Consider the following 18,980-nt stretch of genomic DNA (forward strand, 5'->3'; position numbering starts at 1 on the left):
TGAATACCAGCTGGTCCTGGTGACATAAAACTGTTTAATTTATCAGTTTGTTCCAAAACCTCCGCTACTGACACCTTAATCTGGGACAGTTCCTCAGATTTGTCACCTAAAAAGAATGGCTCACATGTGGGACTCTCATTCACATTCTTTGCAGTGAAGAAAATGACCAAAATTTTTCAGCATGATGCCTGGTTACTGTTCTGATGTTTATGTTTTAGAACCCTACTATTTATTTTTAAAAACCTTCTCAAGGGCATTCTTAGGCACAATGACTTAACATTTAGACAGAGATCCAAATACACATAAAACATAGGTCCCTAATACTATATTTAGGCATGCAAATAAAAAGGGATTTGATTTTCAAAAGTACTGTGCACACTTGTCATTCCCATTAACGTCAGTGAAATTTGTGGGTGCTCATTTTTGTCAGGATAAATTATTCTGTTCCAGTAACTTGTTTAAGCTATATTCGCAAAAGAACTCTTTTGCCAGTATAAGCTGTGTCTTCACTAAGGAAGCTGCTGGCATAGCTTTACTGGCACACCTTACAAGAGGAGACAAGGATGTTGGGGACATGGCACTGCATCAGTTTATGCTTGATTCAGGTTTGGATTGTTTTCACAGAATGAGCTATAAAATTTTAAAATAAAAACTGATTTCATTAATAAGCTAGTAGCATTAAGAAGCTTTTCCAAGTGAATAACTATGGATGTATCTACACTGCACATTCCTAACAGAGTACAGCCATACCTCTCTCCAGATGTGAACCAGTATTCTTCCTTCAAATCTTTAGAGCTTAATAGTTTGAATTTAGCATTGCTGCATTTGCTGTCATTTTTAAAGCAGATGCACTTGCAAGTAGTGACCTCTAGTTTGGACCCTGCAGATGTTCCAGACTTTTGTCTATTTTTGTTTATTATAGAAAGAACAGCCAGCTAGCTGACCTTCTCACACCACATTTTCATGGTAGTTTAACCTCTAACAACCAGCAATTTAAAGTCACAGCAATCTATGCAAGCTGGGAGTGCTGTTCAGTCTGACATGTGACTCAACAATTAGTTTCAGATATTACACAGGAAACAGAAGCAGTCCTTATAATTCAGTTGCCATTATACATGTTAAAAAAGAGAGCTCTCATACCTCCATGGCTAGCAGCAGAAACTTAAAATTTGGTCAAAGAATAGTCCTGAGTTTCAGAACGGAGTCTTTGACAAACCCACCAAAATTGGTTCTGATTTGAGCAAGTTACAAGCTATTGAAAATCAAAAGTTTCCCATCTGTTTTGTTTACTATAGCTTGACCCGGGCTTAATTCCAAAATGCAGCAGCCTTCCATTAGCACTGTATATGCATCACGACAATATCTCACTTCACCATGCCACAGAACTAGTCCAGATGGGACAAAGATAAAATGAATATTCCTGCATCAAAATACCCTTCAGCCTACGGGAAACTGCAGAGGGTTGGGAACTGGAATTCAAGACACCCTCCTTATTGATGTTAATTCTGTGGGTATCATATCCGAATGAGAGGTTACGCAAACTGAGACGAGGACCCAGCTATCTGAAGACATACCTAGTTTAGAGTTTCTGGTCCTGTTTTAACTGTTTAATTGCCAATTAAATGAGCTAAATCAACACGTTGTTAAACACTAGTTAAGACATTCCACAAACAAGTTCCAGAAAAAAAAAGTTTGTTTATCCTTGAGCTCAATTTAGAATCACAGAAATGTAGAGGTGGAAGGGGCCTTGAAAAGTCATCAAGTCTGGCCCCCTGTGCTGATGTAGGGCCAAGTAAACCTAGATCATCCCTGACAGGTGTTTGTCCAACTTGTTCTTGAAAACCTCCACTAACGGGGATTCTCAAGCCTATTCCTGAGAATAAATATTATTATAGTTAAAAACTATGTTTAATCTGGATCTCCCTGCCACAGTTTAAGCCCATTTCTTTTTGTCCTAGTGCCAGCAGCCACGGAGAACAATTGATCACCATCTTCTTTATAACAGCCCTTAACATATTTGAAGACTTACTGAGTCGTGTGTCCCCCGTCCCCCCCATCTTCTTTTCTCAAGACTATACATCCCCTGGTTTTTTTGTTGTTGTTTTACAAACCTTTCCTCAGAGGTTATGTTTTCTAAACTTTTTATCATTTTTGTTGCTCTCCTCTGGAGTCTCCAATTTGTCCACATCTTTCCAAAACTGTAGCTCCCAGAACTGGACAGAGTACTTCAGCTGAGGCCTCACCAATGCTGAATAGAGCAGTGCAATTACCTCCTGTGTTTTACATATGGCACTCCTGTTAATAAATCCCAGAATTATATTAGTGTTTTTCACAACTGTAGCACATTGGTGGCTTATATTCAATTAGTGATCCACTATAACCCCTAGATCCTTTTCAGCAGCACTGCCACAGAGTCTGTTATTCCCCATTTTAAAGGTGTGCATTTGATTTTCCTTTATAAGTGGAGTACTTTGCACTTTATTGAATTTCATCTTATTGATTTCCCATCATTTCTCCAATTTGCCAAGGTCATTTGAATTCTAATTCTGTCCAACAAAATGCTTGCAATCTCTCCCAACTTGGAGTCATCCACAAATTTTATAAGCGTACTCTCCAATTGAGTATCCAGTTTATGGTATATTACACATATTTGTCCAGGAAGTAATATTTGTTGAACGTATGGATTAGTTAATTAACAATTATGAAATGTCTCCTTCATGAATAAAAGTCAATGTGTACTAGAACACAGATGCACAGAGAAACAACTTGGAAGACTTTCTAAAAGATTTAGTCCTGCCAAGGTAAAAGGTCAGAGCCCTCCTGACAGTGTGTAAAGCAGCATCTCTTCCTTACCAGTAGAAGTTTAGGGTAAAGACAGAAAGATGTATGGGCAGTTTAATATGGAGTTCTGAAGATATTTTTGGAGTGCAGTCATAACCTGACTGTCTTTGAAAAATATTGTGAAGGCGTGGGGGTGGGGGGGAGGAGGGAGGAAGAGGAGGATGCCACAAGGGCTCCTACTTCCCCAATTCATCAAACAGACATGACAACTACCAGGAATGCTCTCTTCATTGATAAATGGAGGAGTGAGTAGGTAGCCATTGGCTCAAACAGTGGTCTTGTAAGGCATTTAAGAACCAAACTGAGGTCTCAAGTTGGGATAGACCACTTGATTTGTGGAAAGAATCTTCCAATTCCCTTGAGGAACCTCACCGCCATTGGGTGAGTGAATATGGAAAAACTCTCTACTGGGAGTGGAAATCCAGGATGGCTGCCAAATAGACTCTAATGGAGCTCAAAAGATAGTCCTTAGCTCTAGGATGTAGTCCAGTACATCTGACAGCAATGAGGATGTTGGTGGAATGTGTTTAAGGTCACTGCAGTAACTGAATCTTATCCATTTGCAAGTAAGTGTAGTGTGTAGACTGTTTTATGCTGTGAAATAGTATTCTCTTTACTGCCTTTGAACAGGTTGGTTCTAATCCTGCGAACCAACGGCCAGCCATGCTTTGAGGTGAAGAACTCAGATTCGCGTGAAGGATCTGCCCATTTTCTTGGGAGAAAAGAGAAGGGGCAGTCTGGAGAGTAATCAGTGAGCAACTAGCTATCTGAATGATGTAAGGGAACCATCTCTATATCGACCAGCTCGGGACTATTAGAATAACCTTGGCCTTGTCTTTCTTTATCTAGACCAGAACTTTGGATATTAGAGGAGTTAGCAGGAACGCATACAGAAGACCCGATGACCAGTGAAGAAGAAAGCATCCCCATAAGGACTGGTGAACCAGCCTGCCCCTGAACTAAACTGTGTACATTTCTTGTTCCTGGCTACGATGAACTAGTCTACCTGAGGGGTGCCAAACTGTTGAAATATGCAGTGAAGTACAACCTTGTCAGTTGATATAAAATGTGCATGACATGTGCATCATGGATCTTTATGTATTTGCCTTGATCAATGGTAGAAATTGGAGACAGGAATATCTCATTGCCCTGCGTTCCAGCAAGCTGATGTGCAGCATGGCCTCAAGAGGTGTCCACCTGCCTTTGGCTGGGAGAGTGTCTACATGTCGTCCCAAACCTAACAGGGATAAATCTATTATAAATATTGCTGGGGAAAGGTGAGCAAAATTCCTGCACAGACATTGTGAGGGTGTTACCACCGATAGAGGAATTCCTTCATGAACGTGGGTATGGACAGTAGATTGTTTAGACTCTCTGCTAGGTGAATTAACTGTCCTGAGCCACCTCTAAAGGCAACTCATTCGCAACCTTGCATGGCCTATGACAAAAGTACCAGCTGCCTTATGTCCCAGGAGTTGTAGAAAGCTCTTGACTGATGTTTAAGCGCTGAACTGGATTGTGTTGACTATACTGAATGGGGCCACAAACTTGCGCATTGGGAGGTAGACTTTCACAGTTATCAAATCAAGGTAAGCTCCTATGAATTCCAACTTTTCTACAGGAGTCAAGATGAATTTTGAATGTTCAGCTGTAGCCCCAGTTCGAGGAAGAGGTCTATGGCCTTGTGATTAACCAGTGAAACTTCTGCAAGAGTGACCTTTCAGAGGCCAATCGTCAAGGTAAGGGACTACCAACATTCCTTTGCTGTAGAGGTGCACCTCTACTACTGACAAATTTCAAAAAGACTCTTAAGGCAGATGAAAGGGAGTACAGTGGAGTCGCGGGAGGGTTAGTTTCTAAAGTTAGCACGTAAGGCGAAAATCACATAAGGAAGGAAGGAAGGAATAAAAAAGGGAGAAAGACTACTTCAACGTAGTTATGCGCAAACCAGAGTGCCTCAGGATGGCCAGGAGCATTGTCTACAATCAGCAACACTTTAAAGTCAAATCCTCGCTCTTTGAGGTACCGCTTGACCTCCGGAATGAAACACTTGTGGAACCAATCCAGAAATAACGCTGCCATCACCCAAGCCATTTTATTTGATTGCCAGAACATAGACAGGAGATTTTTGTTCTTGCCTTTTAGGGCACGGGGATTTGCAGCCCTGTAGAGCTAGTCCGGCTTTATTAAATGCCCAGTCGCATTGCCACAAAACAACACAGTCACACGGTCGTTAGCTGCTTTGAAGCCAGGGGCTTGTCTTTCTGATTTCAAGTGTAAGTGTGATTGGGCATTTCTTTCCAGAAGAGCCCAGTCTCGTCAGCATTAAAAACTTGTTCCGGAAGATAGCCCTTTTCTTCTATGATTTTCTTTCATTGTTCGGGGTAGGCTTTTGCTGCCTCTTCATTGGCAGATGCAGCTTCACCAGTAGTCTACACGTTTTTGAGGTTGAAGCGGTTCCTAAAACTGTTAAGCCAACCTTGGCTGGCTTTGAATTCCTTCTCATCAGAAGGCTGTCCCTCTTTGGCGGGAGGTTTGAACAGCGCGTAGAGGCTAAGAGCCTTTTCTCGCAACATGCTGCCATCGATAGACACACGTTTATGGTTCATGTCTTCCAGCCATAAGTGTAATGCCTTTTCAGTCTTCAGTAAGTCTTATCACGCACCTGGCTTGTCACCTTAGCAGTTATTGGAGCACTTGATGCCATGGCTTGATAAATTTCTCTCTCTCGAATCTTGATGGCACGGATGCTAGATTTGTTGCGGCCATATTTAAGCGCCACGTTGGAGACAGACATACTGTCTCTCAATAAGTCCAACAAAGCCAGTTTTTCCTGCAGAGTTGGAACAGATCACGGTTTCTTCAGTTGAGCAAGAGATAAAATAGTTGGCTTGCGTTTAAGGGCCAAGTTGTACAAAAAATATGTATCTTTAAACACTAGAATCACACTCAGCGCAGAGAGATGCTTACCGGATTGACGGGCAGTGATCAAACCAGTGGGGGTTGATTTATCGCATCTAGACTAGACACGATAAAATCGACCCCCAAGCGCTCTCCCGTCGACTTCTGTACAGTACTCCACTGCCACTGAGTTTTTTTTTGCTGAGTGCGTATAGTTGAATTCGTGTAAGTTAAATGCGCGTATGATGCGACTCCACTGTACCCTATATCGAAAGTGGTCCTGACCAAAAGTGAAACAAAACATTCTGTGGGAGAGGTGATAGTTATATGAAGAGATGCATCCTCAAGGTTGAGGGCTGAGAGTCAATCCCCTTGGTTTAGTGAGGGAAGTACTACCATTTTGAACTTTTGTGCCTTCACAAAGGTGCTGAGTAGCCTTAAATCTAGGATGGATCTCCAACCACCGTTTGTTTGTTTTTTGGAACCAGGAAGCACCCGGAAGAAAACACCTTCCCTGTGAGTTGCATGGGAACACATTCTATAGCATGCAAGAGTAGGAGAGTCTATTTCTTGTTTTAGAAGGTGCTCATGAGAGGGTTTCCTGAAAAGGAATGGGGAAGGAGGGTTGGAAGGTGGGAGGGAAGTATAATGTGGAGTATCCTGTGGAGATGATAGCCAAAACCTACATGTCTGTAATGATAAACTTCCAAACTCATCAGCAGTTTCAAAGGTGGTCACCAAGGGGAGGAAGGCAGGATAATCCCGTCAAAACTGTGCTCTCCACAGTTTGGAGCCACCAAAAGGAAAGTCCTCAACAGTATTCTAGACCTCCCTTGGAAATCCTGAGAGCTGGGCCAGAAGGTTTGTCTCATAACTTCTGCCACAGAGAAAGAACAAACAGCACTCTCAGCAACTTCAAGGGAGGCTTGCAGAGATGTTCTGGCAAGAAGCCAGCCTTCTGCAATGATCTCCCGAAATTGTTCTCTGTGCTCTGATGGGAGACGCACAATAAAGGAATTGAGCTTGGCATAATTTGGGTGGATGTATTTCACCATTAACATCTGGTAGCTGGCGAGTCTGAAAAGTAGAGTGGATGACAAGTATGACTTTGTACCAGAACAGGTTGAGGCACTTATGATATTTATCATAGGGCATACATAGATTTAGTGCGGTGCTGCCCTTCCACATTCATCTATCACCTCAAATACCAGGGGATCGGCAGAGGGATAAGAAAATAAAAATTCCAAGTCCTTTGAGGAAATATAGTATTTCTTATCCACTCTCTTGCAGCGGGGTGAAATTGTGGCTGGTGTATGCTAGATTGCCTTTGCTGGGTCTAGGAGGGCTTCGATAACAGGAAAGGCAATCTGTGCAGATAATGCTGTATGTAGGATGTCAAACAGCTTTGATAAGACTCTCTACTCTTCTCAAGCAGGATGTGTAAAGAGTCTGCTGTCCTCTTAATAAGATCCTGAAACTGCTTGAAGTAGTCAGCCAGGGATGGTGGAGGTGGAATTACATCTTCATCTGGGGATGAAGAAGAGATGTTGGCTATGTGGGGAGATCTCTTAATCAGACCTCGCTTCCTGTTCCTCAAAGGTTCAGGTCTCCTGGAAAGGAAAGATGATAGAGACTGTATCTCTATGCCACGTGGTACTCGAGTCCCTTGAAAAATGCTGATTGTAAGCCACCTAGGGATTCCAGCATGGCTGACAAGGTGCATATGACCCATGGGTGTTCAAACCAGCAAAGTGGTGTCTGTAAATACTTCTCACAAATATAATTGGCTTCTTCAAAGACCTCTGGAAAAGTATCCCTCTAGAGATGTGGCAAACCTTTAACAAATTTGAGAAACTGAGGCAAGATCTTAGTCAGAATCCTCCTCTTCCACATTACTCTAGGAGTAGCAGAGCACTGAAAAACAGGAGGTAACAGACGTGTCTGGAGACCTACAGGTCCTTGGTACTGAGAACAGATCAGTACTAAACTATGGTGAGTCATGCATCTTGGACACAGGGAGGTCAAGGACATCAAAATTCCTTTAGTACTGAAACAAACAGTTGTTGGTACTGTGGCAGTGGCCTGAGCAGAAATAATTTTTACCGCTTTGCTCCCCGGACAGTACCAATGGCTTGGCGGAGTCCAACATTTTTGAGTCCTTAGGCTTAACTATTCTTTCGGTACCTGAAGAACCAAAAGCCTTGTCGGTATCAGGTTGGAGACCAATTGGTGCTGAAACGGCTAGTGTCATTAGCAATTGCGGCTTCTTCAAGGTAGGTTCCTTACCAGGAGGGCTAGAGGTCCTTATTAGAGAAATCTTGACTTTTCCTCTTAACTGCTCCCAGGGAGTGCACTGCTGAGGCAATAGAAGTACCTGATGTACTTGGAGACTAACGTATTGAGGGGGAGGGGGAGGAATGATGTCTCTGGGCCTGGATCAGAGGCCAAGCGAAGAGCGCTCTCCGTCATGACAAGATGTACTTTCACCTCCCTGTTTTTTCTGGCATTAGATTTTATTGCCAGACAGGATATGCACTTTGAGGGTAAGTGAGATTTCCAGAGGCAACGGATACACCGGGATTATCTGTCATTCACTGGAATTACCTTCTGCCATGATAGGCAGTGTTTAAAAAAAACTAGGAGAACTAGGCAGGATCGCCCAGTAATGTAAAGCTCCAAGGAGGAAGGGAGAAAATTTAAATGGACAATGGTCCTTAAAAACTAGGAAAAAAGTTTGAAAAAGTTTGTTTTTTTTTTAAACTACTGCTCCCACCTAAAGCTAACTAAAACTAGACTAAACTTCTAAGACTATGGAGTCACCGTTGCGTGATGGGGAGGGAGGAGCTGTTTAGGGGGTCAGAATATCAAAGGCTAGAATGCAATGATGATTCACCAGATCCTTGAGTCCTTGTCCTATACGTTCAGTGCTACTGTCCTTTAGCAGGCTTTGTAATTTGATGGTGTCCATTAGTCTTGGTAATAGAATCAGGATCATGGGCCTTTCTTGTTTCCTGGGAGATTGTAGAGTTCTGCCTTAAATGAAGTCATGCCCAAAGCATGGGTTGTGATGCCGTCAATATTGATAACTAAACAAAACATGAGGTCCAGGGCGTGACCAGCTGTGTGTGTTGGTTCACAGAGAACCTGCGAGGGTCCTACAGAGGCAAGTGAAGAGCTGAGTTTTTGGATTTTTTCATCCACAGCCCTGTCAACATAAATTAAGTCTGCCAGGGCAACATCAAGTCAAAGGTATTATTTCATCACCAACAGCATCAGACAATCTGTTTCCTTGAAGTAAGCTGTTTCTGTTGTCCATGACAACTCTATTGTTCTTACATGCTTTGAAGAAGAGGTAAAGTTCAGAAGGCACTGACCATTTAGTAATGTCTGAGTTATAACTATAAGAGGCCTCCTGACCAGGAAATGGTGGCAAAGCCAGGAGGAGCAAGGCTGAGGCTCAGGGCTCTTTCCCCATAAGAGATGGATCCCTCTGGCAGCCTCCTTACCAGTGGTGGTTTCTGTGCAGTGCAGAGGGGCTGGAACAGCAGTCACAGCCTATCTTCCAAATTTTAGAAAGTGTCATTTTCTTCACTTCTCATTTCCAAATCTTCAGGAATAAATGGCAGTCACTGTCCTGCTTCCAGGTAAGACTGGGTGTGTGCTGGGCCACCTGGAGGTGATTCGCACCACTGCTGCTGCATTCCCATGCGGGTGAGAGGAGAAGCAGAGAAGGGACCTGACCTCTTTAAGCATGTTCACACTCCACTGTTTCCACTGACACTGATGCAGTATAGGGCCAGCTGGAGCTAGTTTCTACTACTGTGTCCAGGAGGAGTCAATGAGAAGCAAGAGTGAGTAAACATGTTAATGGAACCATCAAGTTTTGCACACTGCTTACTGCATAGCCACTAGATGATCTTGTTACACTCTCTTTTTCCCTCTTCGCATTGCCCACTTTTTGCCTGTCCATGACCTTCATTTATTGCATCATGTCCCATTTATATTGTAAACACTGTGGAGCAGGGATTGTTAGCCTAGCATGTTTTAAGGTGCTCATAAATAGTAACATGATTTTCTAAATCCTAAATTTAGCTTCACAAATTCTTTTCTCTCTAGCAAAGGATTTGTCATTGGACAGCTATGAAAAGCCCTGGGATTAGTCATGTCTGAACTAACTAGATGCCTACAGTACTTATCTATAGGTTCCATTCATTTCAAGGCTAGTAATTTTTTTTCTAGTTAAAAAAAAAAATCTATGCATGAGATCAAGTTTACATAGCTCTTACAAACACCTCTTAAGAATCATCCTCCTGATACCAAAGCGCTGGTTAGTTCTTCCCCCATCGCTTACCCCAAAATGGGAACCCAAGTTGAATTCCTGAACCTAGCTTTTTATTTTTATTATTTTGGTATTTTTATTTTATTCCACTGATCCAGAAATTCCATGCATCACAGACTAGCTTACATACTAACATTCTCAATACTAACATTCTTAGATCCATGCCATTTAACAAGAAGTTATAAAATGCACACTACTACATTCACACAGCCCACTTCTTGTGAGACAGTGCATTTCTTAACCTCAAGTAAAATCACCATTCCGCCAGGCCACTGAAAGGAAAACTGTCCAAATTTTAAGCCTGGAGATTCAAAAGGCATCAGCATTGAAAATAAATGAAAACAAGTCACTGAGAAAAGCTAAGGAAGCAAGAATGAAAACTATATTTCTTTGGGAGAAGTTAGCCTGAGAAAGTAGCATATCACTTTGAGGTTCCCATCTGGAAAGAGGTCAGCCTTTAATATAACCATATGTACCACTTGTCAGAGCTCACATCATACGTTTCCTCAACATCTCAGAGAGAAGTTCCCACTGCACCTGAGTGGCAGTTCTGCAGGACAGCACCAATATGCTCTACTAGACTGGAGTTTCATTATTTCAGTGAGTCTATGAATCTTTGTAATCTATTGGTAATCAGACATCATCATCTATAAGCACAATACATGGGATTTCTGGTATCAAGCTGCAGCTCAGTCCTCCAGTCCCAAACCTAGAGGAGTTGGGAAATGCCATGGAGGACACTTATTCAGCTTCTTGAGGCATACAGCACTGATGAACCACCCCTTCTAGTTCACAAAAGAGACACCAACTAGTTCCAGGAGGAGCTACATCCAGGCCTTCTTGGCTAAAAGAACTGTCACCACACATGAGGATCCCTATGGCTCCAAAGAGGCTGGGAACATCTCAACATTAACATCTTGATCACATAAGTAAATGTTTGGCTTTAAAACAGAGAGACAAGATGGGTGAGGTAATATCTTATTTGCCTAACTTCTGTTGGTGAGAGAAATGCTAATAATACCCCTAATATCCTGGGACCAACAAGGCTACAACAACATTGCTTTAAAACAATAGTTTTAAGTGACCGCCAGAAGTCAGCATTCTTGGTCCAATTGCCTTCAAATTATTCTCAATCCTGTGAACAGAACAAGCTAGTTGATCCAGAAGAAAACCAAGCAGGCTGTGAGTGCTCCTTTCACAGAGTTAGTAAGAAAGCAGGAATAATAGTTACACAACTGTTCGGAAAATATTGCAACCTAACATACAGCTGATACAGAAAAGCAAAACAAAATAGAGATGCAACCCCTTTAACAGAAGCAAAAGCATAAGAGGTGCATAAAACAAAAAGCAAAAGACATTTTCCTTCTGACAGATGCAAGAATAATCTTCAACAAGTTATGCTTTTGGGATCCAAGTAACAGAGAAACCATTTGGAGAGTGATACAAAGATGATATCAAAAAACAACAACATCTTTTATTGAACACATCCCTTGCCTTGGATGAATTTTACTTGTAACAAGAGTAAGCATGTTAACAGTAAGTTTTTTGTGTTGCTCAAAGGTTTAATAAAAAACACTTTTCAGAACAGGCAAAATGGATTTTAAAAGGTATACAAGAGATAAGCCTTCATATGCATTAAACAAGGTTTGCCAGGGAGTGTTCAGAATTCACATCTTTGGGCATACACAGCTGCCACTTGCTGTGGATTTGTTCATGTGCAAGCACTCCAAAACTCGAACAAAGGTAGTCCATTACATACCTGAATAGTCACAGAAAAAGCAACTCTGTAGTTGCAAGGAAATTGTGGCATGTGACAATCACCCCTGACTATCACTCAACCTGCACCAGCTTTTGTGGAATCATGTTGCTTTAACACCAGAGTAAATTATTTAAATTTAAAAGTACTTAAATATTCATTACTTTCTATCTTAAGATTTTAAACACCAATTATGAGATACAAACTCATGTAATGCAAGCCACTAAGACAGCTATATTCTTACCTAGTCTGAGCTCTCCGAAGTTCCCACACCCTATCTTCTTGCCCACTCTGAAATTGGGTCCCACCATAAGAACACCAGAGGATGTAGCAGAACTCGGTCGAGAACCATGCCCACTCCTCCCTGGCATTCCTTTTGTTGTCCGCTGCCTTTCATCCTTCTCCCTGTTTGAATGGTCCATGATCTTACAACACAAAATCTCTGCCAGTAAACTGGCAGAATTGGGAGTACGCACTCTTCTCCTTAGAATAGAAATATATATCCAAAAGTATCACTGAGTCAGGTTACAATACAAGTCATAGAAACATGAAGTTCTTTTGGCACCATCTCCAGACTACTAATGTAGCTCCACAGTGGTTGGTTACCTCCTGGAGAACTCAGTAAAGGCAGATCTTTAGAATCTGAAAAGAAAAAAGGAAATATGAGATTGCAAGAATAAAATCAATTAATGTTTCATATTAAGAAAATAGCTACTGCTAACCAAACGTGGAAAAAATAAGTTTTAGAAAACCTGACATATGAGTAAAGGTTGGAAAAAAAAACAAAAAAAAACTAGGCACGTTTAGTCTTGAGAAAAGACTACTGAGGGGGACCTGATAGTCTTCCAATATGTTGAGGGCTGTCATAAAGAGGACTGTGATCAACTGTTCTCCATATCCACCAGAGGTAGGATGAGAAGTAATGGGCTTAATCTGCAGCAAGGGCTATTTAGGTTAGATATTAGGAAGACTTTCTAACTCTAAAGAGTATGTCTACACTACAAAATTAGGTCAATTTTATAGAAGTCGATTTTTAGAATTCAGTTTTATACAAATCGATTGCATATGTCCACACTAAGCACATAAAGTCGCCGGAGTGCATCCTCACTACCGTGGCTAGCATCGACTTAAAAAGCAGTGCACTGTGGGTAGGTATCCCACAGTTCCCGCAGTCTCTGCGGCCCATTAGAACACTGGGTTAAGCTTCCAGTGCCTGATTGGGCAAAAACTTTGTCGCGGGTGGTTTTGGGTACATGTTGTCAGGCCCCGCTCCCTCCCTCCGTGAAAGCAACGGCAGACGATCATTTTTTTCCGGGGTCCCGGCTGCTGGCCCTGCTCAGCCTGCTGCCACGCTTGTCATACCATACAAGCATGGAGCCTGCTCAGCTCACCATCACCGTACGTCTTCTGGTAGACGCGGTACTGTATTGCTACTTAGCAGATCCTTGCCTTCAGGGCAGAGAGTGCAGTAGGACTGATAGCCGTCGTATGTCTCCTGGGTGCTCCTGGCAGACCTCGGTGAGATCGATCGGGGTGCCTGGACAGACGTGGCTACCCTCCTCTTAGAGCACTGAATGGGAAAGACTCCAGGTCATTCTCTTCTTTAAGTTTCATCTCATGGAGATTCAGTCCTGCCTGGAATATCATGAGAGCTGGAGGCTTCTGCCTCAGACTGCTCTCCCAGCCGGCAGCTCCGCTCGGTCACACCTGCCCCAGCCTGCCCCTTGCTCCCACGGCTCATGAAGCCTGGACAGTATTAAGGAGCAGTTCAGCTTGTGGAATGACAAATCCAGAATGAAGGATTGCACTCAGTGGGCCATGTTAAGATTATTTCAGAGTCCCTATAAAAGGCGTCACGAAAATTTTTCCCCACCCCTAACAAAAATGTTAATTTATCAGAGCAGCTGAAAGGGTAAGGAACCTGGGCCTATAACTTAGAGAGAGCTTCCATATTATTTAAGTCATAATTGATACAATTCAAAGTAAAATTTCACAGCTTGGTCTGTTCTAAGACTAAAAATGCAGGAGGGAAGTCAGAAAAATGAACAGTGACCTGTTTCCACCAGATGTTGAACCGGGGACCTTTCACACGTTAGGTGAACGTGATAATCACTACCCTACGGAAACCCAACTTGAATGTAGCCCTCGCATGGTACCTATTATACTTTATGTAATGTGTGGTTGTGTATTATTAATAGTTTGGTGTGTCATGGGGCTTCTCCTTTTTTGCCACAGACTTTGCCAAATGCACAGGAATGTTTTCTCTAGCTACAGAAGCTACCTAATGCAATGTCTATATCTATGGCCTTCCTGCTCACAAAGCGGTCATGCCCCCGCCCAAGGCTGACACAGCACGGAGTGCATGTGATGCAGCGACCTGGATCGGGCAGGATCGCTAGCAAGGCATGATACTTTTGCTGTTAAGTAAACACAACAATTCTTTCCTGGCCTCTGCCACTGAATGCCTCCATGCATTAAACTGTGCCCTATCAGCGTGGGAGGACTGCACGAGCTTGGAACACATGTCATCATGAGTGCATTTTTTTTGCCTTCTAATCTGCGATAACCTCAGGGACAGAGATGATAGGGGGAGCATAGAAACATTCTATGCTCTACGATTCTGGGGGGACTGCATGGTCACCTGTGCTGCTGAGTTCGCCACACTGACCAAACAGGAAATGAAATTCAAAAGTTCTTAGGTATTTTCTTGTGTACTTGGCTAGTGCATCGGAGTTCAAAGTGCTGTCCAGAGAGGTCACAATGGAGCACTCTGGGATAACTCCCCAGAGGCCAATACCATCGAATTGCATTCACATTACCCCAAATTCGACCCAGCGATGTCGATTTCAGCACTAATCTCCTTGTCGGAGAGGAGTACAGAAATCGATTTTAAGAGCCCTTTAAGTCGACAAAAATGGGTTCGTCGTCTGGACGGGTGCAGGTTTAAATCGATCTAACGCTGCTAAATTCGACCTAAACTCTTCATGTAGACCAGGGCTGAGGGTAGTTAAGGGAGGCTTCCAAGGGAGGTTGTGGAGTCCCCATCATTAGAAGCATTTAAAAACAAGTTGGAGAAACACCTTGGATGTTTGAGGATGGTCTAGGTTTCCTTGGTCCTGCCCCAGCACAGGGGCCTGGACTTGATGAATTCAAGGTCCCTTCCAACCCTATGTTTCTATTATAGAATTTGACCCAATTATCCTGTATTGATCCCAATAGCTTTAATTAGGCTAAAGCATTTTAGCCCTCAGGAGACAGAAGAAGAGGTTACTTGCCTTCTGAGTAACTGTGGTTTGAGATGTGTCCCCCTATGCAAGGGCAGGCAAACTTTTTGGCCTGAGGGCCACATCAGGTTTCCGAAATTGTATGGAGGGCCAGTTAAGGGAGGCTGTGCCCCTGGCCCCTATCTGCTCACCCCCTTGCTGCTCACCCCCTGACGGGCTCTCCCAGGACCTCTGCCCCATCCACCCCCCCACACTCCCTGTCCCCTGACCGCCCCCAGAACCTCTGCCCGACTGCCCCCCTCCACCACATCCAACCCCCCCTTCTTCCTGACTGGGCCCCCACATCCACACCCCCACCCCCTGACCACCACCCTGAACTCCTCTGCCCTCTATCCAACCCCCGCTGCTCCCTTACCGCGCTGCCTGGAGCACCAGTGGCTGGCGGTGCTACAGCTGTACTGCCCAGAGCATTGCCTGGCCGCCCCGAGCGTTGCGCTGGTGTAGCGTAGTAAATTGCTCTCCATAACTGCTACCGGTAGCACATTCCTATGCGGAGCAGTTTAATACACTACACTGGGAGCATGGCACACAGAGGCTGCAGAGGAGGGGGAACAGCAGGGGAGAAGCCAGGGACTAGCCTCCGGGGCCAGGAGCTCAGTGGCCAGGCAGGAGGGTCCCGCAGGCCGGATGTGGCCCGCAGGCCGTAATTTGTCCACCTCTGCCCTAGGGGTGCTCCACTGTAGGTATATCCACGTCCCTGGACCTCAGACTGATCTGAGGTGCAGGGACATGGATACACCTACAGAGGAGCACCTATAGGGACACAACTCAAAGAAGAACTATGTGCTGCAAGGAAAGAACAGGAGAGACTTGATACATTATTAGCAACGTGCGGGTTAGCAAGATTCTTCTGGAAAGAAAAGCAGGACACTACTACTACAAGACAGGTACTGAAGGTATAACAAGACAGTACTTTTCCATGCAGAAATATTGTTCAAGTTTAAGCTCAGTCTTTAGACTGGGAGTATCTGGAAATTTTGGGATACAAATTTGGTTCTGTAGAAAAAGTCAGTGTTTCCTTAGGTTTCAGAGTAACAGCCATGTTAGTCTGTATTCGCAAAAAGAAAAGGAGTACGTGTGGCACCTTAGAGACTAACCAATTTATTTGAGCATGAGCTTTCGTGAGCTACAGCTCACTTCATCGGATGCATACTGTGGAAACTGCAGAAGACATTATATACACAGAGACCATGAAACAATACCTCCTCCCACCCCACTGTCCTGCTGGTAATAGCTTATCTAAAGTGTAAGGAGAGTGGCATGAGCACCCCACGACCCCAGCCCACACCCCCAGCCCTCTGCCCTAACCTCGCCTCACACACACCCAGCCCTCTGCTTGACTCCTTCACACACACCCTCATGACCCCAGCCCTGACTCTGGCACCCCCACACACGCCCAGGGCCCCCACACTCCATGCCCTGACACCCGCACCCCCCTCACATGGCCCCAGCCCCCCACATCCTGACTCTTGCAGCCCCCGCATCCCCATCCCTACCCCCACCCTGAGCACCAAACAGGAGCTCCTGCACCTCCCCCTGCCCCACATTCCCACCTGCACCCCTCCCGCCAAACGGGAACTGCCCAGGTAAGCGCTCCACACCCAAACCTCCTTCCCTAACCCTGAGCCCCCTCCCTCATTCTAACTCCTGGCCAGACCCTGCACCCCAACCCCCAGCCTGCTCCTTCACCCCCAGCCCTGTGCTCAGTGCACTCCCACCCCTCAGCTCAGTGCAGAGAGAGGAAGAGAATGGCCAGAACCAGGGAGAAGGTAGGTACCCACTGTATGTGGGCAGGCCCGGGACCCCAGACCTGCAGCGAGCTGAGCGGGCCAGTCAGCTGGGATCCCGGCTGGCAGGAGCCGGCGGATGGAACCCCTGAGCAGCAGCGGGATGAGCCACTCAGCCCACTGCCGGCCCGGGTCTCGGCCACAGGCCCCGCTCAGCCTGCTGCCAGTCTAGGAGAACAGAACCCCAGACCAGCAGCGGGCTGAGCGGGCCGGCAACGTAAGATCAACATTTTAATTTAATTTTAAATGAAGCTTCTTAAACATTTTGAAAACCTTGTTCATTTTACAATACAACAATAGTTTAGTTATATAATATATAGACAGAGAGAGAGACCTTCTAAAAAACGTTAAAACGTATTACCGGCACGTGAAACCTTAAACTAAAGTGAATAAATGAAGACTCGGCCCACCACGTCTGAAAGGTTGCCGACCTCTGGACTAAAGCAAATCCTTTTGTCTCTCGACTAGGAGGAGGCTCACTACTACAAACTCGGAGGGCAGTAGGGAAGAGTAGTGACTTTAGGCAATGGTAAGTTTAAAGACATGCATGCTTTTCTACACACAAGCTTCACTGCTGCAAACATCTTTAAAAAATTTAATAATTTCTAACAGGTACAAAAATAAATCTTTTCTATGCTCACAGAAAAATCTGTTCATCCAACTTAGTCACCATGTATTAAGAATTCTAGTATCCATAAATGTTACACTGAAACATGGTTTTAGAATCTAATGAATAGCAAAGTTTAACTAAATGACTTGAATTAATAGAAATCACTGCTAAATAATCTGACAAAGGCTTTCTGACAATAGAATGATTAATGTCGACACCCACTAGTATCATTTCTAGAAGAGTGGCTGATGCAGCTGCATCAATTCCCAAACTTTATTCTTACAGTTCAGAACAGAAGGTGAGGTTTAATTAAAATGGTATCCCTGAGTAATTTTCCAAAGCATCTCACTGACTTGTGAGCTTTGGAAAATGTTACCTCTATCTTCTATTTAGGAACTTAGCACCACAGAATTTGAGTACATCTTGAGTGATTAAACCAGGCTCCCGGAAACAAAGTGTGGACAGAAGTTGGAAAGCTCAGTTGTACCCAACCTGTAAGTAATTGTAGGAATATGGCATCAGTGCACAAATTACATTGCCTAAATTGAGATCAGATAATGGAGTCTGTCTTCCTGATGAAAGCTGAAGTTGCCTTTGGGATGAAAACTTAAGTTTGTATTGCAGCCCCCAACTTTGAGAACTGTACAAGGTCCTAACTTATGAGCATTTTAGTCTAATATAAAAATCTGACAAGAACAAGGACTGTATGGGATCATCTCTTGCTGAAGGAGAAGTCTACTTTCCCAGTAGTTGGGTAGCACCTATGAAGCTCAACTGAGGAAATTCTTCAAGCTTGTGATAAAAACTGTTGTGTTAAATCAGTGATACCCCGTTATGAAAGCCAGTACAACATAATTAAACCGATTGGCAATGGATTGGATCAAAGTTTGTATTCCAGTTACAACAATTCCATTGTCATGTCACTTTCTGGAAAAAACTTAGTACCTCACCCTTATTGTAAATCTTGCCTCAAGAATGATTCCTTGGGCTAGCTAAAAGGAAAAGCACTGTTCAATTTTAAAAGGAGGAATGGGAAAGGGAAGGGAAAAGACTAGATTGTAGTGAGGGCAGTCACATGGAGATATGACCAATAGTCAGAACACTAGGATTTTAGTTTTATTTCCTGCCATGCTGCAAATCCTTTAGAAGTGATTTTCCCTCTTTCCTTCCCCCCCTCCCCCCACTCACCACCCACTCAACAAGGTAACTAGTGAAAAAATTACTCAAGTTTAAGCAGGTCAGCATCTAGAGGATGCTTGACTTTTATCATGACTCAGTACAATTCACTAAACACATTAAGGTAACATTCTTCACTTCAGCAACAGCGTGAGAAGCTTTCAGTCAAAACCCAATCACAACATGGAAACAATCATCTAATAAAGGGACACTGGTTAAAAATAAAGCTCTTAAAGCTCAGCTACCAATGAAACTAACACCTCCAATGCCCTATATATTATTCCCA

The 18,980-nt window shown here is 43.8% G+C and overlaps 1 protein-coding gene across 4 annotated transcripts in view; it reads right to left on the reverse strand.

Moving 5' to 3' along the window:
- The window catches only part of CSNK1G1 (casein kinase 1 gamma 1), a 260,942-nt gene that overhangs the window by 166,511 nt on the left and 75,451 nt on the right, over positions 1 to 18,980 (reverse strand). For all 4 annotated transcript variants that reach the window (XM_084640922.1, XM_084640920.1, XM_084640919.1 and 1 more), the window contains one exon: positions 12,082 to 12,479. In XM_084640922.1, coding sequence (XP_084497048.1) covers positions 12,082 to 12,259 — 178 coding nt within the window. In that variant the 5' untranslated portion in view covers positions 12,260 to 12,479. The remainder of the gene's footprint in view (positions 1 to 12,081; positions 12,480 to 18,980) is intronic.

Source organism: Lepidochelys olivacea, assembly GCF_965140295.1.
Source record: "Lepidochelys olivacea isolate rLepOli2 genome assembly, chromosome: 10".
Lineage (NCBI taxonomy): Eukaryota > Metazoa > Chordata > Testudines > Cheloniidae > Lepidochelys > Lepidochelys olivacea.